Genomic DNA, 24,160 nt, shown 5'->3' with positions numbered 1-24,160 from the left:
ACTCACACGGGAGACCTGGATGAAGCTCCTGACTCCTGGCTTAAGCCTGGCCCAGTCCTGGCCATTGTGGCCATTTGGAGAGTGAACCAGCAGTTGAAAGCTCTCCCCCAACCCCGACCCACGCTCTCTCTCTCTGTAATTCTGCCTTTGAAGTAAATTAAAAAAAAAAATCTTAAAAGACACACAAAAAAGAAATGAATCTCTTCTTAATCACAGAGTTGGCCTTGGAGTTCCTAAATATTTGTAAGGTCACTCAAAAAACAACTGATTATTTAGAACATATTATCATTGTACTGTAGGGCTTTTAGATGTTCCTAAATACATGACAGTAGCATGAAGATAAAATGTAGTTGTAACTACACTATTGTCAAATTTAACATTATGGAAAGTAAGTAACTCTACACTGTCATAAGAATGCATGCTGTAACTTCACACTTTCACAACCTAAGGGTAAATAAAGATATCCTAAGATATAAAAAAGCATCAACCATAACAAAGAATTGACAAATTGTGTGTTTGCAAATTTTAAACAATGGGTTATCAAAGGACAGCAGTAAGAAAATAAAAAGGCAAAATCCAGACACGTGTGTGTGTGTGTATAAGAGACAGAGATAAACAGTATATAAATATATTGCAATTACTATAATACATGTATGCAATTACTCATATCCATGACAAAGAACTCTTTCAGCTCAATAATTAAATGACAAAAAATAGAAAATGGGTAAAACACTCTGAAATTTCACAAAAGGAAAAAAAAACATGTGGATAATGAATATATGAAACATGTTCATTATTATACACCAGGGAAATGTAAAATTAAAACATAAGGAGGCCGGCGCCACGGCTCACTAGGCTAATCCTCCGCTTTGCGGCGCCGGCACACCGGGTTCTAGTCCTGGTCAGGGCACCAGATTCTGTCCTGGTTGCCTCTCTTCCAGGCCAGCTCTCTGCTGTGGACAGGGAGTGCAGTGGAGGATGGCCCAAGTACTTGGGCCCTGCACCCCATGGGAGACCAGGAGAAGTACCTGGCTCCTGCCATCAGATCAGCATGGTGCGCTGGCCGCGGCGGCCATTGGAGGGTGAACCAACGGCAAAGGAAGACCTTTCTCTCTGTCTCTCTCACTGTCCACTCTGCCTGTCAAAAAATAAAAAATAAAAAAATAAAAATAAAAAAACATAAGGAGATATCATTTTACACACACACTAGAATGTGTAAAGGAAAACAGGACATGACAATACTAACATTGAAGAACCTACAGAATAACTAGAACTCAAAACATACTGCTGATGGGGTTTTACAATAATATAACAATTTTGAAAAACTCTTAAAAATTTCTTATGAAGTTCAACATACACCTTCTATATAACCCAGTCAATTAAATAGAAGTAAAGAAAATGCAGATGAGATGAGTGGGAAAGGAAAAGGGGAAGGAAGATAGACATAGCAACATCCAAGTCAAATTCCCATTGGGAAAATTATAAGAGCACCAGAAGACACTACATTGAATAACTTGTGCTCACCACTTAACTTCTCTGATGAATAAACTATTCCAGGTTAACAAAAAAAAAAAAAAAAGAAGAAGAAGAAGAAGAAGAAGAAGAAGCCATGCCAATAAATCCTGTACACCAAAATAAAGATCTGGAGTATCATCCAGATCTGTATCATCCTACTAGAATGTTACTCAAAGGGACTTTTTTATTTAAAATATGCATACACGGGGCAGGTACTGTGGCGTAGCAGGTAAAGCCACTGCCTGCAGTGCTGGCAATCCCATATGGGCACCAGTAAGTCTAGGCTGCTCCATTTCTGTTACAGCTCCCTGCTAATGTGCCTGGGAAAGCAGCAGAGGATGGCCCAAGTGCTTGGGCCCCTGCACCCACATGGGAGACCCGGAAGATGCTCCTGGCTCCTGCCTTCAGACCGGCCCTGCCCTGGCAGTTGCAGCCATCTGGGGAGTGAACCAGCAGATGGAAGATTGATCCTCTCTCTAACTCTGCCTTTTACATAAAAAATAAAATACATGTAACACACGTTTAGAGGAATCATCCAGAAGAGTAAAATAAGTCTATCAAGTCATTTGTATGAGAGAAACTGGAGACCAACAGCAAAGAGGAGAGAAGGGAAATGGACACAAAGAGAGAAATGAATGGAGGGAGGGTGGGGACACGTCTTTCATCACAGCCCAACAAATCCCCAGCATCCTTAGCTCATGGTAAAAAAAAAAAAAGTGTTAAGTTCCTGGGGGGCCCCTTTTATCAGAGGGCAGGCAGAAGCCTAAAGTTAATTCCCCTCAACGTGACCATGTGATGGGAAATAGCACACAGTCCACAGAGAGGGCAGGACAGAGCACAGCCCAGAGATAAACATTCCTCAAGTACTGCCACAGTCAAAGCTAATATCTGCTGTAAAAGAGACAGGAATTAACCCAAGGAGCTTTCTGCCTCAGGTCCTTAACCTACTCTCTCTTATAGGAGAAAATCAAGTGTCCAAACAAAGGTTATGCAATCCTTCCCAAGGAAAGGAAAAAATATAAAATTATCCATTAAAGAGAGCACAGTTAATAGAAACACCACTGACAAGTGCAGTTTATAAATATGAAAAAATTAATTTGTTTTTCTAATAGTTTTATTGCATTTTTGCATACAGTATCTATTATGTCCTGAAGGCAATTATTTCAACCTCATGAAGATTCAGCTACATTATTTGTAATGGTTGTCCAAAAAGAAACGACTCTTGGCGATTAGCTTCCTTCTGCAAGTGCCAAGATTACCCTCAACTACACCCTTCTCAAGCGTTCAGTCAAGGCCCAAAGGCTCCCTTGGTTCTTACTTGTTACAGCCGTCTGGCCTGCTGTCAGAAGGGCCCACCACAGTGTCCATGAATGTCGCAATGTTGGAAAATCCTGCTGGCAATTCATCCCACTCATCAAATTTGATGCCACTGCCCAACGAGTAGGTGCCTTCTCCACACTTACTGCATACCTGATTCTTCATTTCTAGATACTCCCCGGAAGCACAGGAGAAAGCTGGAAGGCAAACAATGAGCAACACATTAGCCACGGCCCTCCCATCAACTTCCTCCCCTCCCCACTGCCGCCAGCATGATTTCTGTCAAACTCCTATCATGCCAGACCCCAAGTAACACCTCCCAATGGCTCCCTTACCACTACGTGCATTTCCCAACCTGCCCAATTTATGCAGCTCATTCCTTACCCCATCCTCTCCCAAGTATAACAAAATGTTTATCATTTCCAGAATAATCCACCCTCTCTCCCTTTGGCTGTTTGGTCTTCTTTCCCAGAGATGATAGCCAACCAAGCTTCTCCACTTGGAAAACTCCTGTTCCTAAATGGAAAATGACCCTCTTCAGGACAGACCTTCCTCTTCCCTCGCAACCACGTGTTCAGCTGTTCCACACTACACCTGTTACAAAACCTCCCCGACAACACTTAGTAAACATGCAGACCCTCCATCACTTCAGGTGACGTGCTCAGCTGTTCCACACTACACCTGTTACAAAACCTCCCCGACAACACTTAGTAAACATGCAGACCCTCCATCACTTCAGGTGACGTGCTCAGCTGTTCCACACTACACCTGTTACAAAACCTCCCCTGCAACACTTAGTAAACATGCAGACCCTCCATCACTTCAGGTGACGTGCTCAGCTGTTCCACACTACACCTGTTACAAAACCTCCCTTACAACACTTAGTAAACATGCAGACCCTCCATCACTTCAGGTGACGTGCTCAGCTGTTCCACACTACACCTGTTACAAAACCTCCCTTACAACACTTAGTAAACATGCAGACCCTCCATCACTTCAGGTGAGACTCTGAGCTTCAAGAAAAGCAGCAGCAGCAGCATTTTTGGATTCTTAACATACTAAGCCCAAATGCAACGTTGAGCCACTGAGACACAAAGGGGATAACCGGAGGGCCGTAGAGGAGCTGAGCAGTTTCTATCTACTCTGAAACCATGAACCCACTTCTTCAATATCATGAGGCCAACCCAGTCACTTCCCCAGTCTGCAGCTCATTTTCGCAGTCTCGTCCTCTGCCCATTCCCAGAGTGTGTGCAGAGACAGCCGACAAGTCCTGTGACGAATAGTAGGCACAACTGCAGGCAGGGGCGGGGAGGGAGGGAATTCTGCGGCTAAGTTTATCCATTCAGCAAAGGCAAATCAAAGTACCCCAGGATTTAGCTGTGTGCAAGTTGGTATTAGTAACTCAAACCTGAAAAAAGGATTTTCTAATCCTTTAATCAAGATATTAAAGAAACAAGAATAAAATAAAACCTCCAAATTATCCAATGAAGAAAAATCTCCCAGTAGGGAGTGGAACAGCAAACACGGCACTTGGATAGATTGCTCTTTCAGAATACACCAGAAAACCATGCCATAAATAAAAACAACCTAATGTTTAGAAAATTAAAGAATTAAAGGTAAAACTCACACTCATCCACTTGTCCACTGGATGTTGTACAATAAACTTCAAACATTAAAATCAGCATCCTCAAATCAGTAAAACATCACAAAATAAGAAAAAGTTAGGCAGAGTATTGTGTGTTGGCTGTAAGGTCAAAACTACCCTGAGACCAGACTGTACCACTTGCTAATTCTGTGACGTTATCTCCCGCTTTCTAGACCTTAGTTTGTCTCTCAAAGATGGAATCATAATCACAGAAGACACCTCATAAGGCTACAACTAAGCATACGGTATGAAGCAGTTTGCACAGCCCCTGGCATATAACAAGCACTGACCGCATTATCCCATCATCACGAACAGCTTCCACCTCCAGACAGCACAGTTATAGAAAATGTTTTATTCTACTTTCAATGGTTTATGGGTCTTCTATAAGGTACTTGAGAAAGTTCTTGGAAAATAGATTTTACAAGTTTATTTTGGTAAAAATTAATGTTGAAATGCGTGTGTAGTTTTTTTGATAATCTGCACCTTTCATGATTTTTTAAAGATCTCTTGTATATATCACATACTCATAATCAGACAGTATTTCCCTAACATGAGAAATAATATCATAACCAAGAGGCAATTTTACAATAAATCACAGATTAGCAACTTATAACCTGCAGGCCAAATCTGACCCACTATCTCGGTGTTTTTGCTTTGTTTTGTTTTTATTTGTGAACCAGAGGAACAGACAGAGAGCTCCCCCTCCGCTGGGTCACTCCCCAAAAGTCCACAACAGCCACTGCTGGCTGGAGCCAGGAGTCAAGTCCAGATCTTGCACGTGAGTGGCAGGAAGCCAGCCACTTTCTGTAAATAAAGTTTCACACAGTTTTTCCCTGGAAACACAGCCTTAATCATTCCTTTATATATCAATACATGGCAGAGCTGAGTAGTTGCAACAGTTACCGTGCTGCCTACAAAGCCAAAAACTGTTACTTTCTGATAAAGTTGTTGTAGATGACAGTCTAATCTAGTGTCCAAAATGGAACTTTTATCTTCATCAACCCATAAATTCATTAACAAGCAATATTTATGATATTGTTACTTCAGATCCTAAAAGCTAAGGAGGACAAGATTATGTGTGTGAATCTTGACTTCTAAACACGATACCGTTTCACAACATGTTAACTGCCCTGTCAGGATCCCCAACTCTTACAGAAGTGCTTCTATGAAATCAGAAGGAAAACTGAGGGAAAAAGTTGCAAATGAGTGTACTTAGTATTTTATCACTCACCAGACACTGTGCCTGCTTCTTTACAAACACAAGTCAGCTCCTGCTGTTCGTCATGGTTGTGTTCTGCACAGCTGACCTGACACCACATCAGTGAGTGTGGAATCCTTGCTCTGAGCAGAAACACACTACAGCTTGGTTTCCAGAGAGCTTCTGGTTACAGCACCTTCACCCACCCACCAAAAACACCCTTGACGGTATTTCTGTTGAAAGATGTCTTACTAAGTCCATGTTGTTGCCTCATTACCATCAATGTCACGGTGAGGTACTGAACCCATGCCGTAGTGACGCCTCTTTGCAGACACATTCTCTCCAACAGGCACAGCTCAGCTTTCCTGCCCTGGAGCTGAGGGTCACAGGCCAGCACTCCAGCGTCATGCCTGGAAGGCCATCTTAAACATTGGAAGATCCCCCTCAAATGTTCTTTCACTGCTACACTGTGGTTCTAAAGAGTCCACAGAAAAGAAACTTGTTTATGGAATGAGAAATAAGAGTGTCTCCTTGTTCTGGTGGATAGGTAGGTGGCTGCCCATTCACTGACTTCCCTGCTCTGCCTATCTGCAAATGACTGAGAAAGCACTCAGTGTAATGATTTGAAGGTTACAAATACATTTTTAGCAAGTAGTCAAAATTGCAAATATGTTGTCTGTGAATAATGAGGATGCACTGTACATTTTTTTTTAAGATGTATTCATTTGAAAGGCAGAGTTACCGAGAGGCAGAGGCAGAGAGAGAGAGGGAGATAGGGAGAGAGAGAGATCTTTCATCTGCTGGTTCACTCCCTATGTGGCCACAATGGCCAGAGCTGCGCCAATTCAGAGCCAGGAGCCAGGAGCCTCTTCCAGGTCTCCCACATAGGTGCAGGGACCCAGGGACTTGGGCCATCTTCTACTGCCTTTCCAGGCCACAGCAGAGACTTGGATCAGAAGTTGAGCAGCCAGAACTTGAACCAGTGCCCATATGGGATGCCGGCACTGCAGGCGGCAGCTTTACCCGCTACACCACATGCACTGTGCTTCTAATAGACAAGAGACAGGATGATATGCTCATCCGCCCGATAAGGAAACTCAGCCACAGGACTCGTTTAAATGGTACCCATTAGTAAGTGGCAAAGTAACTGATCTTCAAATTCTAGTTTTTCTGATTCCAAAGTTACTGCCTCCAAGAAAATTCAATTCAAGCAACTGCTCCAACACCACAAAAAGACAAACAATTCCAACCGAATTCTTTATTGTACTTCACATCATTCTTTACTTTCCAACTTGGGCTGTTAAGAAAGTCCATATGCATCATATTTATTTATTTATTTATATTTAATGTTTATAAATATATATGCAAAATATATATAATTTATATATAACCATTTTCCACCCTTACATTTCTTATGGAATTTCTAGAGCTGTCATATCTAAAACACACACTGGAGGGATATCTTAGCAAGTTTCTAGTGTCCAAAAATCCCATAACCTTGTCTCTAAAAGAAAGATAGTAACAATAACTATCTCAGGGCCGGCACTGTGGTGCAGTGGGTTAAATCCCTGGCCTGAAGTACCGGCATCCCTTATGGGCACCAGTTCTAGTCCCAGCTGCTCCTCTTCCAATCCAGCTCTCTGCTATGGCCTGGGAAGCAGTGGAAGATGGCCCAAACCCTTAGGTCCCTGTACCCGTGTGGGAGACCCAGAAGAAGCTCCTGGCTCCTGGCCTCAGATCAGCGCAGCTCCAGCCGTTGCGGCCATCTGGGGAATGAACCAGCGGATGGAAGACCTCTCTCTCTGTCTCTATCTCTCTATGTAGCTCTTTCAAATAAATAAAATAAATCTTTAAAAAAAACAATAAGTATCTCAAAATACTTGTGAGAGTAAATGAGATATTCCATGTATAGCATTTAGCCGTGTGTCTGGCACAGAGTATACAATAAATATCAAGTACAATTACTAACAATACAATTCAGGGGCCTGAAACATACATTTCAGTAAGAACTCTGCTAGTGGACTGATGATTTTGTATTTCTTCGGGATAATTATGTAATCAAAGCTAGTTACATGGATATAGATAGGCCTTTACTAGTACAGAGAAGCTAGAGTATCTGAAACCTCTGATATTTTAATCACCTGCTACTCCTCAATTCTTTCTTTCTTTGATAGAAAGACAGAGACAGAGAGAACTCACATTCACTGGTTCATTCCCCAAATACCAAGAACAGCCACGGCAGGGCCAGGCCAAAGCTGAGAGCTGAACTCCAGCTTTGTGGGCAGCAGACACAATCACTTAAGCTGTCATCTACTTTCTGTGGGCAAGGATCTGCGTTAGCAGGAAGCTAAATCAGGAGCTGGACCCGGGTGACAAACCCACATACTCAGTCACAGGACACAGGTGTCGCAACTGCCAAGCTAAATGCCCACCTTTTCTCCTCAATGTTTCTTTTTCCTTCCTAGCCACGGATCAAAGGAGAAGAGCCACACATTGTTGCCACATGCGGCTGGCTCCAGGAGATCACGCCAACAGTCACCTGCTGACCTCTTCTGCAGGTGACCAATGATGACCCCTCTTCCTCTCCTGAGAGCTTTCATCCCAGCCTCCTGCACTGGCCACCCCAATACTGCCATCTTCACATTTGGTTTGCACTGGATAACTTTTTGTATAATCTTAGAGACAACATATTTCACAGGCAAAATTTTTAGAGGACAATAAAGGGCACTTTGGACCTGCAGGATGATGGACAGTTATTGTAAACACCTGTTCTTGGTCTTGGTAAATGTGAACTGACCATATTTCATCTAAATCAATGAGTTATTTCTATAACTAAGCTTGCTTTCCTTCTTCAACAATCTTAAAGTCCTAGAATAACTCGAGTAAAGATAAACTCTCTAGTTTTGTTGAGAACGGAAAGATTTGCCTAAGGTCACACAGTACTTAACAGTGGGATTTCACAATATTTTACCTAAGTGCTCAGAGGAAGAGAGATCTTTGAAAACCCAACCTCTTGAAGTCTAAACCATAACTGAGAGGTCTTGTGCTGTACTCACTGTTCTTTTTCTCAGCTCTGGGCCTCTTCTTTTCCGACACCTATTTCTGCTTCTGCGAAATTAGGTTCAAATATGCAGGTGTGATGAATTAGATGCGAAAAGCACTTTTACTAGTCAGTCACCACACAGCAAATGGCCAGGGCTACTGACTTAACCCTCTGCGCCTCCATCCATCACATCCCGTGAGAACACCACTGTCCCTTTCTCCCTCACAGCACTGCTTGTGGTAACCAGGTGAGAGGCTGGAATCCACAGTGTCTGCAGAAAGAATGCCAGGAAGACTCAAGGCACCATGATGACCACGCAACTGCCAGCACAATGTGCCAAATAAGTCACTGAACCGAACCATCTATGTGCTGATCATGTCCACGATTTACGCCTCACAATAGAGAACATCTATCTTTAATCTTTTCACCGTGGGGTCCCTTAGTTTAGGTTTCTCTTCCTCAAGAGACCTCATGCATCAAAAGACCATGGTTATCAATTACATTGACTCATAAGTCGTTAATTTTTGCTATTTTTACCTGAGGTTTTTCATTGCTAAAGTATGTTTTCTAAGCAGGAAACATAAATAGTAAGTGGTAGTAAAAGGATTTTCAATTTATCTATTTAATGAGATAATGATACAGTGAACCTATGCAATCTAGGGAAATATTTGGGCAGCACATTGTATTAATTTATTCAATAAAGATTTCTTGAGTGTCTACCATTTATAGGCAAAGACAAGGTACCAAAGATATAGTCCCTGTTCTCACAGAGCTTCCATGATAGCCTAGTCTAAACTTACCATCCTCAAACCAAGTTCACATCTCATTAAGCCAAAATTCACTATAAATTCTATTATTATTTGTCAAACTGTTAATAGCTAGATATAAAATAATTACATATTTTATAGGGAAATGTTGATTAAGTAATTCTCAGAAACAAGATAAGGCAGTTTTTCTTCAATTATTCTCATTTAACCAATAAATGTAAATAGGGTTAAAGTCATAGACACTGTTGTCACAGACTACATAGGAGGATGCTCTGGCAATTGTTATGACTATTATTCACCGCCACTAAGAGCAGAATAAAACAGTAAAGGTGGGGCAGGCATTTGGTGTAGTATTTAAGACACCACTTGGGACACTCACCTCCTGTATCCGGGTTCAGGCGATGGCTCTGCTCCAGACTGCAGCTCCAGCTAATGTGCACCCTGGGAGGCAGCACGTGATGGCTCCAGCCGTTGGGTCCCTGTCGCCCACATGGGAAAGTGACACTGAGCTCCTGGCTCTTGGCTTCTACCTGGCTAAACCCTGAGCATTGCAGGCACTTCAGCAGTACATCAGCAGATGGAAGCTCTGTTTGTCTCTTATTCTCCCTCTGTCTCTCTAGTTAATTAGCTAATTTGTTTACATCAAAGAGAGACAAAGAGACAGAGAGGTCCTCCATATACTGGTTCATTTCCCAAATGCCTGCAACAGTTGAAACTGAACCAGGCCAAAGCCAGAAATTCCATCTGGATATCCCACATGGGTGGCCATCACTTGCTGCCTTTGGGTACCCATTAGTAGGAGCTGGAATGTGAACCGAGGGCACTCTGACATGTGATGCAGGTGTCCTAAGATGTGTTCTTAATAGCTATGCTAAATGCCCACATTTAATTTTTAAAACTAATAATGCCTAGTTTATAAGTCTCAAAAATCATTTAGCCGACTAATTATCATTATCAGGTAACTTCAACTTTAAGCACCATCCTGTACTCACAGGAAAACAGGAAACAGCACCTAAGAGCAACTGAGCAGAACATGACCCCAGCAAACCTCAGATCTTCCTACTCCATCGTCAGCACCAGGGGAGAAATCAACACTGGAACACTATCTTTTCAAGTTCTTTCTTGTGAAATTCTTACACACAGAAGAAAAAATAATTTGTGACTCTCATTTTACAAAACTGAAGGTGAGATGGAAAAGCCTAAACAGCCTATTAACAGGCCATTTTCTGCTAACATCCTCTAATTCATGTTAAGCTGGGACCTGGCTGCCTTTGGCTGAGGGAATCCTTGTACCCTTTAATTAGGAAGTTTTTTTTTTTTATCCTAATAGGGTGATTTTCACGTGGAAACATACAAGGTGACCACGAAGGCTGGCTGTGAGGTCATCAACTATCTGCCATGCTGCACTGAAGGCTAGCTGAGGATGATGGAAGGGAACCCTGTCCAAATCCTAACAGTGATGGACATTGCAATGCCCTGATCAAGAGAAAAGACCGATGAGTAGTAAGACACACTAGCACTCCATTGCAATTCACAAGGTATGGGACTTGAGGTATGACTGATCACAGAATGAATAAATCTGTGCTCTGTAATCACATTTGAAACTATCAGAATGACCAAAAGGTAATTTCAAGACCATCTGGTCCAAACTGTCCCAATTAAGATCTTAAGTTTTGTCATAATTTGACCTGGAGTAACTTAGTCTACGTCTCTAGCAGCAGATTCTCAATCTAATGAACTCCCAAGACTCTCTACCCAATAGACTCCCAGTGGTACATGCAAACAAGACCTTACTACGTCTAAGCTGAGAAAAATACAGTCTTCATTTCAAGCGGAAAGAACAGCCTTAGAAAACAACTCCATTTTGGAAGCCAAGTGCACAAGTACTAGTTCTAGTAGCACCTCTTAGCCACGTGAAGTGACAAAGCTGCCACAGAAACTCTGAAATAATTACTGGAACTGAATTATGAAAGCCCAATCCCATCAATAACAAATGTCAACCTTTCATTAAGAGTTAGGTAAGAAGCTTCAGATCACAAAATGTAGTTTTTAAATTCTTGCTTGTGAAATTCCTAGAATATTTTTCATCTCTCAGTTTACAAAGCAAGAGACAGGAGATAAACCAAAGAGTACATTATTAATTCAAAGCAATTCTGCCTAATGCTGTCTAGTTCACTACTCTCGGAAAACACTTAACAAAAACATTCTCCCCACATCTCCAAAAGCTGATTCTTACATCCAACATCCTTTCTGACGGGTCCTCATCTTGCCCTATCTGGTAGAACTGCATGATTGATTATCAGTGCACTTCTTAGAACAGATCAGCCAAAAACAAACAAAAAGTCAGCCCCCAGTGGGAAAACTGATCCATGTAGCACTTCAGATAACAATCCTTGCTAAAGTAACAGAGCCTGGATAAAAGGTTTCCATCTTCTCATAAGCAGTTATAAAAGTCAATGTCATAAGCTAACTAAAGTAGTCCTATCTTAAAAAGTAACAAGTATATTGTGGTTTCTTCACTTGAATGCTTAAGAGGGGAGAAGAAAAGTCCCAGTTTCAGGCACAGGATGACACAAAGTCTGTAGAAAAGCAACCAACAGCAAAGGTCAGGGGGAGGAAGATGTTGAAAGTATTTGATGAGGTCACTGAAGGGGGCAGAAAAACGCACCCGTGCAATCGGTTTCCTTGACTTCCAGTTGCATCCTAACACTGTGGACCCTGTCATCTGACCTTTTCCTCTTCCTGACAAAGTGCCAGCCACCCTCCACTTCTGGTGATCTCTCTGATGCTGCTGCTTGGAGGACTGAATTCTCTCATCTCCTTAGAAAACACTGTTTTCAGAGAAACATGATCAACCACAGCCCCCCCGCAGACACTGTCATTGACGTGACGCCTGCCACTGAGCTGTTCTCTGCAGTTTTCATCTTCCCCCTTAACAACCTCATTCTCCCCAGCCACCACCTGTGCGCTGCTCAGCAGGTTCAACCTCACTGCGCTTTGTGCCCAGATGTGACGCATTGGTGTGGCCAATCCAGTCTACAGAGGACAAAATGTCCTGTCCTTTGATGAACAGAAGAAGTTGTGACAAATGGGATTAGGCCTTTGTGCTTCTTCTATAAAAGCCAAACCCTGAAGTCAAACTATAAGGTGAAGACGCCAAAGTTACTCAACCAACCAGTATAGCAGTGTTCCAGAGCCCTCTTAGGGACCATAAACTATTACAGCTCCCGTCTTTTATAGGGGTTTATTCTCCTCCTGGGCAGAATCAACGTCTAAATTAAGGATTTCTTTAGCTGAGAGAATGCTAGCTTTTTTTTTCTAGTATCTGTTAAATAATGAAAGCATACCATATGTAGCAAGCATCACCAATACGCTAGGCACTGAAAATAAAATCAACGGACCAGCCTCTCGTTGTGTGTGAGAATGCAACTACAAACTCTCCCAAATTCTAAATGCTATTCTCTTATCTTTATGAAAAATTTATACAATTAAGTCTAACACCTACAGAGATAATTAATTAAAATCACACACCAAGCAATGTGTCTGAGCCTGTAGATGCCATTTTTCAAAAGTCCATTTACTTACCCAGAATATTAATTTCTTCCACATTTCAGTGACAAGGTAAATGGAGAGCACCACAGATGGCTCAAGAAAGGGGTAATCACTTGTTCTGCATACTCAGGGTTATTTTCCAAAGAGGCAGTCCACAGGGGTAAGAACATGGACCCAGGAGCTGGACTGTCTCTTTTCAAATCCTGCTTCTACCTATGACCTAACTGTTTGACTTTGGCTATGTTTCAGCTCTTCCTCTGTTGAGGGGAGCATCACAGAAACATCTTACATGGGCTGGCATGTGGTGCAGTGGGTTAAGTTGCCACTTGGGATGCCCACATCACATATCTGAGTGTCTGGTTTGAGTCTCAGCTACCTCACCTGTGATTCAGCTTATTGATAAAGTCCACAGATGATGGCTCAAGTATCTGTGTCCCTGCTACCCACTCCCGAGAACGGGACTTATTCCCAGCTCCAAGCTTTAGACTGGCACAATCTCAGCTGCTGCAGGCATTGGAGGAAGGAACCAGCTGATGGGAGAACTCTGTTGCTCTTTCAAGTAAATAAATGTGTTTTTTTCTAATGGGCAGTTATTTGGCACAGCAGTTAGGATGCCACTTGGGAAACACACATCCAATATCAGAGTGCTGGGTTCAAGTTCCAGCTCCTCTGCTTTCGCTCCAGCTGCCTGTTGATGCACATCCTGGAAGGCAGCAGGTGATTGCTCAAGTACTTGGGTCCCTGCCACCAAGGGGGAGACCCAGGCTGAGTTCTGAGGTATGGCTTCAGCTTGGCCTTTGCCCCAGCTATTGCAGGCATTTGGGAAGTAAACCAGTGGATAAAAGATCTCCCTTCCTCTCCCTGTCTCTTTCTCCCTCTCTCTCTCTGCTTTTCAAGTAAAAACTGAAAATAAAAATATAAAAACTTTTAAAAGATAGATTTTACGAGGTTTGATGACTACATAAATTTGAACGAGTGCACATACAGCATTTACAGCTGAGCCTGGTCTGCAGTAGTAAAGATCATTTATTATTTTGATTGTTATTTCAACTACTATTGCTATTAAGCTATATCATCACATAGTTATGATTGTAGGCATGCAAATAAACTTATCACCTTAACTGGCATCCTCAGCCACCTGTGAATGGCTATCTCCAATTCTAAGCAGAGACCTTGGTATGAAACACAGAAACCCATGCCATTTGCCAGAATGGCTGCCTTCCCACATTCTGCAGGAGCCAGCCATGCAGGTCTCACACAACAGCCAGGAAAACCCACATTTTCTTTATCCAGTCATCAGTTGATGGACTTCTGGGTTGACTCCATATCTTAGCTATTGTGAATTAAACTGCAATAAACATGGGGTACAGATAACTCTTTCAAATGCTGACTTCATTTCGTTTGGATAAATTCCCAGGAGTGGATGGCTGGGTCAAATTTCAGATCTATTTTCATGAATTTCCATACTGTCTTCCATAATAGTTATACTAGTTTACATTCCCACCACAGTGTATTAAAGGTCATCAGATGACGCCTGGATAAAGAAAATGTGGTATATACAGAATACATATGCCCACTGCTGTCACTTCAATTCAACATTGTAATCAAAGTCCTATCCAGAGCAATTCAGCAGGAAAACGAAATAAAAAACATCTAAAACAGAAAGAAAGTAAAATTACACATAAGGAATCAGCAATAAGTAGTTGAGGTGACAGATTCTATAGAATATATACTGTAGAACACTACCTAGCCATGAAAAATAATGAAATTCTGTCTTTTGCAACAAAATGGATGCAACTGAAAACCATTATGCTTAGTGAAATAAGCTAATCTCAGAGAGAGATATCATATATTTTCTGATATGTGGCAATTAACATAGAATACAAAAAATATGTAAGTATGAAATGGACATCTTGTGATATGGTTGTTGTTTTTAGACTTTGTTTGTACTCCTGTGGAACTGTGGTCTTCCTACTTTTTTACTTGTTGAATATTATCATTAGTGGTGAATTAAGCACAGATTAAAATTATGTCTTTGTAAACATTAAAGAAAAAATGTAAGGAAGGGGATTGAGGGAGGGAGGAGGGATGAAAGAAGTATGGTTATTTTCATAGAATTGTGCCTATTAAATACACCAAATCTCTTTTCTTTATACTAATAAAAAAAAATAAGAAGAAAAAAAATCCAATCTCACCCCTCTCAGCATCTTCACACACACTTCCTATACCTGCAATACCTTTGTGCTTAGGATTCACTTTAAGGAACCTCAGAAAATTAACATGTAGGGCCGACAAAGAATGGCATTTTTTTTTTTTTGACAGGCAGAGTGGACAGTGAGAGAGAGAGACAGAGAGAGAAAGGTCTTCCTTTGCCGTTGGTTCACCCTCCAATGGCCGCCGCTGCAGCCGGCGCACCGCGCTGATCCGATGGCAGGAGCCAGGAGCCAGGTGCTTTTCCTGGTCTCCCATGGGGTGCAGGGCCCAAGCACCTGGGCCATCCTCCACTGCACTCCCTGGCCATAGCAGAGAGCTGGCCTGGAAGAGGGGCAACCGGGACAGAATCCGGCGCCCCGACCGGGACTAGAACCCGGTGTGCCGGCGCCGCAAGGTGGAGGATTAGCCTAGTGAGCCACGGCGCCGGCCTAAAGAATGGCATTTGATCCCTGTCTCAATCCTAAACCAGGACACGATTTTGCACACGAACCTACCAGAACTCAATAATCTTCGAAGGTTATTTAGCTGATGACAAATGACTCAGAACTCGAACTTTCACCTGCCTCAATGTGAGGCACTCTGCACTTCCTCAGAGCAGAAGTTGCCCTTCCCTCCTTGGTGAGATCACCCTGGATACTCTAAGTCTATCACACATTTCACTTCTATGCCGCAATCCATTGATTGCTCCCTTATTAAAATAAAAGGTCCTGGAACAAAAAAAAAATCTTTTTTTCCTCATTAATTTTTGGAACTCTGGTATCAAGGATATAGGAAATAGTCAATAAATATTTATCAAATAAATATTTGAAAGCTCAATAGCTGTGAAATGAATGAATATACTGCTCAAGGACAAACAAGCCAGTTGCAGAATTGAGTTTTAGGCTCAGGTGTATACCACACCTGACCACCAGCTGTCAGAAGTCTTCAACTGGACACCTGTACAGTAACAACTAAAGCTTGTCTAAAATTATATGAAATTAGTTAGACCATAGTGTACATAACATGAAAACTTACTATGTTACTGAGTTATGTATGTTTATTTTTTCTCTTTCAAATTTTTATTATATATTGACAAATTATAATTGTACATTTTAAGAGGAACAAAGGGACACTAGAATATATGTATATGGTGTAGTAAGTTAATTAACACATATGTCACCTCAACTACTTATCACTAATTCCTCCTGTGTCATTTTACTTCTTTCTGTTTTAGATGTCTTTTATTTCATTTTCTCGCATTGCTCTAGATAGGAATTTGATTACAATGTTGACTTGAAGTGACAACAGTGGGCATCCTTTCCCCATCACAGAATTAAGAGGAAAGTTTTCAGGTTTGTTTGTTTAACCACTGAGTATATTGTTAGCTGTAGGCTTGTCAAACTTGACCTGTATTGTGCTACGGTACATTTCTTCTATACCTGACTGTTGAGAGCTTGTTGCATGAAACAGTGCTCAATTTTACAAAATACCTTTTCTGCATCTGCTGAGAAGACATGGGATTTTCATTCCTCTTTATGTTAATGTGGTATATCACACTGACTGAGTGGCATATAATAAACTGTACTTGGATCCTGGGATAAATTCTATTTGCTTATGATATATGATTTTTTTAAGATGCTATTGAATTGTTTGCTCTATTTTGCTCCAATATTTATTATTTTCTTTCTTCTGACAGCTTTGTGCTTAGCAGTTCATCCTTTTTCTAGTTCCTCTGTGTGTATTTTTAGGCTATTTATTTGACAGTTTTTCTTTTTTTAACAGATTTTTATCACTATAAACTTCCTAATTTGTACTACCTTTGCTGATCCCATTAATTTAGAGATATTGTCTATCCATTTTTGTCTCAAGATAATTTCTAATTTCTGTTTCTTTGACTCACTAGTTGTTCAGGAATGTATAGTTTAATTTCCATGGATCTTTGTTTTTTTTCCCATTTTCCTTTTGTTATTTTTTTATTTTGTGTACAGATTACTTCACTGTAACTGTGATTAAACATAAATCTGTTCTGAAATTAATGCTATAGCTAGGGCATAAAGCAAGTCCCAGCAATTTCAAAAAAATCAAAATCATACCATGCATCCTCACAGACCACCATGCAATGAAACTGAAAATTAGCAACTTGGAAATCTCTAGAACATATGGAAACACATGGGGACTGTACAACATGCTCCTGAATGAACAGTGGGTCACAGAAGAAATCAAAAGAGAAATCAAAAACTTCCTGGAAACAAATGAAGATGACAACATATCAAATCAAAACTTATGGGATATAGCAAAAGCAGTGTTAACAGGAAAGTTTATAGCAATTTGTGCCTAAGTCAAGAAATTGTTAAGACACCAAATAAAGAACTATCAATGTACTAAAGGGATCTAGAAAAACAACAATAAACCAAACCCAAAACTAGTAGGAGAAAAGAAATAATTAAAATTAGAGAAGAAAGCAACAAAATTGAAATAAAAAAATACAAACGATCAGCAAAACAAAGAGCTTTTTTTTAAAAAAAGTCAACAAAATTGACATACCATTCGTGCAACTAATCAATAAAAAGGAGAGAGAAGACCCAAATCAATAAAATTAGAAATGAAAAAGGGAATATAACAAGACACCACAGAAATAGAGAGTCATCAGAAATTACTACAAAGAGCTGTATGCCAACAAACTGGGAAACAGAGAGGAAATGCATAGATTCCTGGGCACATACAATCTACCTAAACTGAACCGTGAAGACACAGAAAACCTAAACAGACCCATTACCAAGACAGAAACTCAATCAGTAATAAAGATCCTCCCGACAAAGAAAAGCCCAGGACCAGATGGCTTTACTTCTGAATTCTACCAGACATTTAAAGAAGAACTAACTCCAATTCTTCTCAAGTTATTCAAAACAATTGAAAGAGAGGGAATCCTTCCAAATTCTTTCTATGAAGCGAGCATCACCTTAATTCCTAAACCTGGAAACAAGATGCAACAGAGAAGGAGAACTACAGATCATTTTCCCTGATGAATATAGATGCAAAAAGCCTCAACATAATTCTTTTTTTTTTTATCTTTTATTTAATGAATATAAATTTCCAAAGTACGACTCATGGGTTACAATGGCTTCCCCCCCCATACCGTCCCTCCCACCAACAACCCTCCCCTTTCCCACTCCCTCTCCCCTTCCATTCACATCAAGATTCATTTCCGATTATCTTAATATACAGAAGATCAGCTTAGTATACCTTAAGTAAGTATTTCAACAGTTTGCTCCCACACAGAAACATAAAGTGAAAAATAATAGATGATTTTTTTTAAATGATGATGAAATCAGATCAGACCTATTGTCATGTTTAATCCCAGTGAGAGTCAAGTTGGGAATTGAAAATTTCTTTCTTTTTTTTTTTTTTTTTTTTTTACAGAAGATCAGTTTAGTATACATTAAGTAAAGATTTCAGTCGTTTGCACCCCCATAGAAACACAAAGTGAAATATACTGTTTGAGTACTCGTTATAGCATTAAGCCTCAGTGTACAGCACGTTAAGGACCGAGATCCTACATGAGGAGTAAGTGCACAGTGACTCCTGTTGTTGACTTTACCAATTGACACTCCTGTTTATGGCATCAGTAATCTCCCTATGCACCAGTTATGAGTTTCCAAGGCTATGGAAGCCCCTTGAGTTCTCCGACTCTTATCTTGTTTAGACACGGTCATAGTCAAAGTGGAGGTTCTCTCCTCCCTTCAGAGAAAGGCACCTCCCTCTTTGAAGGCCTGTTCTTTCCACTGGGATCTCACTCACAGAGATCTTTTTGCCAGAGTGTCTTGGCTTTCCATGCCTGAAATACTCTCATGGGCTTTTCAGCCAGATCCGAGTGCCTTTAGGGCTGATTCTGAGGCCAGAGTGCTATTTAGGACATCCGCCATTCTATGAGTCTGCTGAGTATCTCACTTCCCATGTTGGATCACTCTCCCCTTTATTTATTCTATCGGTTGGTGTTAGCAGATACTAGACTTGTTTATGTGCTCCCTTTGACTCTTAGTCCTTTCATTATGATCAATTGTGAACTGAAATTGATCACTTGGAGTAGTGACATGGCATTGGCACATGCCACCTTGATGGGATTGAATTGGAATCCCCTGGTATGTTTCCAACTCTACCAATTGGGGCAAGTCAGCCCGAGCATGCCCCAAATTATACATCTCTTCCCTCTCTTATTCCCACTCTTATGTTTAACAGGGATCACATTTCAGTTAATTTTCAACACTTAAGAATAACTGTGTGATAATTACAGAATTAAACCAGTCATATTAAGTAGAACAGACAAAAAAAAATACTATGAGGGATAATGTATTAAGTTGTCCATTAGCAGTCAGAGCTATGCTGATCAAGTCACCATTTCTCATAGTGTCCATTTCACTTCAGGAGGTTTCCTTTTTGGTGTTGAGTCAGTTGTCACCGATCAGGGAGAACATATGGTATTTGTCCCTTTGGGACTGGCTTACTTCACTCAGCATGATGTGTTCCAGATTCCTCCATTTTGTTGCAAATGACTGGATTTCGTTGTTTCTTACTGCGGTATAGTACTCTAAAGAATACATATCCCATAATTTCTTTATCCAGTCTACCGTTGATGGGCATTTAGGTTGGTTCCAGGTCTTGGCTATTGTGAATTGTGCTGCAATAAACATTAGGGTGCAGACCGCTTTTTTGTTTATCAATTTAAACTCCTTTGGGTAAATTCCAAGGAGTGGGATGGCTGGGTCGAATGGTAGGGTTATATTCAGGTTTCTGAGGAATCTCCAGACTGACTTCCATAGTGGCTTGACCAGTTTGCATTCCCACCAACAGTGGGTTAGTGTCCCTTTTTCCCCACATCCTCGCCAGCATCTGTTGTTGGTAGATTTCTGTATGTGAGCCATTCTAACCGGGGTGAGGTGAAACCTCATTGTGGTTTTGATTTGCATTTCCCTGATTGCTAGTGACCTTGAACATTTTTTCATGTGCCTGTTGGCCATTTGGATTTCCTCTTTTGAAAAATGTCTATTGAAGTCCTTGGCCCATCTCTTAAGTGGGTTGTTGGTTTTGTTTTTGTGGAGTTTCTTGATCTCTTTGTAGATTCTGGTTATTAACCCTTTATCTGTTGCATAGTTTGCAAATATTTTTTCCCATTCTGTCGGTTGTCTCTTCACTCTCCTGACTGTTTCTTTTGCAGTACAGAAACTTCTCAATTTGATGCAATCCCAATAGTTGATTTTGGCTTTGACTGTCTGTGCCTCCCGGGTCTTTTCCAGAAATTCTTTGCCTGTGCCAATATCTTGAAGGGTTTCTCCAATGTTCTCTAATAACTTAATGGTGTCAGGACGAAGATTTAGGTCTTTAATCCACGTTGAGTGGATTTTTGTGTAAGGTGTAAGGTAGGGGTCTTGCTTCATGATTCTGCACGTGGAAATCCAGTTTTCCCAGCACCATTTATTGAATAGACTGTCCTTGCTCCAGGAATTAGTTTTAGATCCTTGATCAAATATAAGTTGGCTGTAGATGTTTGGGTTGATTTCTGGTGTTTCAATTCTGTTCCATTGGTCTATCCATCTGTTTCTGTACCAGTACCATGCTGTTTTGATTACAACTGCCCTGTAGTATGTCCTGAAGTCTGGTATTGTGATGCCTCCGGCTTTGTTTTTGTTGTACAAGATTGCTTTAGCTATTCGAGGTCTCTTGTGCCTCCATATGAATTTCAGCATCATTTTTTCTAGATCTGCGAAGAATGTCTTTGGTATCTTGATTGGGATTGCATTGAATCTATAAATTGCTTTTGGGAGAATGGACATTTTGATGATGTTGATTCTTCCAATCCATGAGCATGGAAGATTTTTCCATTTTTTGGTATCCTCTTCTATTTCTTTCTTTAAGGTTTTGTAATTTTCATCGTAGAGATCTTTAACGTCCTTGGTTAAGTTTATTCCAAGGTATTTGATTGTTTTTGTAGCTATTGTGAATGGGATTGACCTTAGCAGCTCTTTCTCAGTCATGGCATTGCTTGTGTATACAAAGGCTGTTGATTTTTGTGCATTGATTTTATATCCTGCCACTTTGCCAAACTCCTCTATGAGTTCCAATAGTCTCTTAGTAGAGTTCTTTGGATCCTCTAAGTACAGAATCATATCGTCTGCAAAGAGGGATAGTTTGACTTCTTCCTTCTTGATTTGTATTCCTTTGATTTCTTTTTCTTGTCTGATGGCTCTGGCTAAAACTTCCAGAACTATGTTAAATAGCAGTGGTGAGAGTGGGCATCCCTGCCTGGTGCCAGATTTCAGTGGAAATGCTTCCAACTTTTCCCCATTCAATAGGATGCTGGCTGTGGGTTTTTTATAAATTGCTTTGATTATATTGAGGAATGTTCCTTCTATACCCAATTTGCTTAGAGTTTTCATCATGAAAGGGTGTTGAATTTTATCAAATGCTTTCTCTGCATCAATTGAGATAATCATATGGTTTTTCTTCTGCAGTCTGTTAATGTGGTGAATCACATTGATTGATTTGCGAATGTTGAACCATCCCTGCATACCAGGGATGAATCCCACTTGGTCTGGGTGGATGATTTTCCTGATGTGTTGTTGTATTCTATTGGCCAGAATTTTATTGAGGATTTTTGCGTCTATGTTCATCAGGGATATTGGTCTGTAATTTTCTTTCAGTGCTGCATCTTTCTCTGGCTTAGGGATTAAGGTGATGCTGGCTTCATAGAAAGAATTTGGGAGGATTCCCTCTTTTTCGATTGTTCTGAATAGTTTGAGAAGAAATGGGATTAGTTCTTCTTTAAATGTCTGGTAGAATTCAGCGGTGAATCCATCTGGTCCTGGGCTTTTCTTTGTTGGGAGGGCCTTTATTACTGTTTCAATTTCTGTTTCAGTTATGGGTCTATTTAGGTTTTCGATGTCTTCATGGTTCAATTTAGGTAGGTTGCATGTGTCCAGGAATCTATCCATTTCTGATAGGTTTTCCTGTTTGCTGGCGTACAGGTCCTTGTAGTAATTTCTGATGATTCTTTTTATTTCTGTAGTGTCTGTTGTTACGTTTCCTTTTTCATCTCTGATTTTATTGATTTGGGTCTTTTCTCTTCTTTTTTTAGTTAGTTGGGCCAATGGGGTGTCAATTTTGTTTATTTTTTCAAAAAACCAGCTTCTCGCTTGGCTGATTTTTTGTAATTTTTTTTGGATTCAATCCTATTAATTTCTTCTCTGGTTTTAATTATTTCTCTTCTCCTACTAGATTTGGGTTTGGTTTGCTGCAGTTTTTCTAGGTCCTTGAGGTGCGCTGAAAGCTCATTTATTTGGTACCTTTCCAATTTCTTGGTATAGGCACCTATTGCTATAAATTTGCCTCTCAATACTGCTTTTGCTGTATCCCATAAGTTTTGATATGTTGTGTTGTTGTCTTCATTTACTTCCAGAAAGTTTTTGATTTCTCTTTTGATTTCTTGAATGACCCAGTGTTCATTCAGGAGCATGTTGTTCAGTCTCCATGTGTTTGCATACTTTCTGGGGTTTCCTGAGTTGCTAATTTCCAGCTTCATCCCGCTGTGGTCTGAGAAGCTGCATGGTATGATTCTAATTCTTTTAAATTTGCTGAGACTTGCTTTATGGCCTAGTATGTGGTCAATCCTAGAGAAGGTTCCATGCGCTGCTGAGAAGAATGTGAAGTCTGTAGATGTAGGGTTGAAAGTTCTGTATATATCTGTTAGATCCATTTGGGCTATAGTGTCATTTAAATCTGCTGTTTCCTTGTTGATCTTCTGTCCGGATGATCTGTCTATTTCTGAGAGTGGAGTATTGAAGTCCCCCAGTACTATTGTATTGGAATCTAAATCTCCCTTTAAGTCCCTTAACATATCTTTTAAATAGACCGGTGCCCTGTAATTAGGTGCATATACATTTATAATAGTTACATCTTCCTGTTGAATTGAACCCTTAATCATTATATAGTGTCCCTCTTTGTCTCTCTTAACAGTTTTTGTATTAAAGTTTATTTTGTCTGATATTAATATGGCTACACCTGCTTTTTTTTGGTTTCTGTTGGCATGGAATATCTTTTTCCAACCTTTCACTTTCAGTCTGCATGCCTCTTTGTTAGAGAGATGTGTTTCTTGTAGGCAACAAATAGTTGGGTTGTGTTCTGTGAGCCAGTCAGCTAAACGGTGTCTTTTAACTGAAGAATTCAGACCATTAATGTTCAATGTGACTATTGATACGTAGTGACTTTGCCCTGCCATTTTCCCGGAAATATTTTCTAGTATATGCTTTGAGCTTCCCATGCTCTTTCACTGGTAGGTGTTCTTCCTTTCCCTTCTTTCATATTGATGGCCGTGTTTCTGTGTTTCTGAGTGTAGCACATCTTTAAGTATCTTTTGCAGGGCCGGACGAGTGGCCACAAAGTCTTTCAATTTCTGTTTGCTATGAAAGGTCTTTATTTCACCTTCATTCACAAATGAGAGCTTGGCAGGATATAATATTCTGGGCTGGCAATTTTTCTCTCTTAGCACCTGTGCTATGTCTCGCCATTCCCTCCTAGCTTGTAGGGTTTCTGATGAGAAGTCAGCTGTGAGTCTGATTGGAGATCCTCTGAGAGTAATCTGACGTTTCTCTCTTGCACATTTTAGGATCTTTTCTTTATGTTTCACTGTGGTAAGTTTAATTACCACGTGTCGTGGTGAGGATCTCTTTTGGTCATGTTTATTGGGGGTTCTATGAGCTTCCTGTACTAGGATATCTCTGTCCTTCTCCAAACCTGGAAAGTTCTCTGCTAGTATCTCACTAAAAAGGCCTTCCAATCCTTTCTCTCTCTCCATGCCTTCAGGAACTCCTAGAATTCGAATGTTGGTTTTTTTGATAGTATCCTGTAGATTCCCAACAATATTTTTTAGGTTTCTAATT

At 40.6% G+C, this 24,160-nt stretch overlaps 1 protein-coding gene and 1 long non-coding RNA gene across 3 annotated transcripts in view; one reads left to right on the top strand and one right to left on the bottom strand.

Moving 5' to 3' along the window:
• Positions 1–8,409, top strand: part of LOC103349509 (uncharacterized) — a 41,164-nt gene extending 32,755 nt beyond the window's left edge. The window contains exon 3 of the long non-coding RNA XR_007922266.2: positions 8,141–8,409. This is a non-coding gene — a long non-coding RNA (uncharacterized lncRNA). The remainder of the gene's footprint in view (positions 1–8,140) is intronic.
• ELAPOR2 (endosome-lysosome associated apoptosis and autophagy regulator family member 2) overlaps positions 1–24,160 on the bottom strand; it is a 200,958-nt gene that overhangs the window by 84,078 nt on the left and 92,720 nt on the right. For both annotated transcript variants that reach the window (XM_002713858.5, XM_051853011.2), the window contains one exon: positions 2,834–3,029. In XM_002713858.5, coding sequence (XP_002713904.1) covers positions 2,834–3,029 — 196 coding nt within the window. The remainder of the gene's footprint in view (positions 1–2,833; positions 3,030–24,160) is intronic.

Source organism: Oryctolagus cuniculus, chromosome 16 (genome assembly GCF_964237555.1).
Source record: "Oryctolagus cuniculus chromosome 16, mOryCun1.1, whole genome shotgun sequence".
In the NCBI taxonomy this organism is placed as follows: Eukaryota; Metazoa; Chordata; class Mammalia; order Lagomorpha; family Leporidae; genus Oryctolagus; species Oryctolagus cuniculus.
The sequence above is the reverse complement of the archived record's forward strand: the minus strand, read 5'-3'. Positions and strand labels throughout refer to the sequence as shown.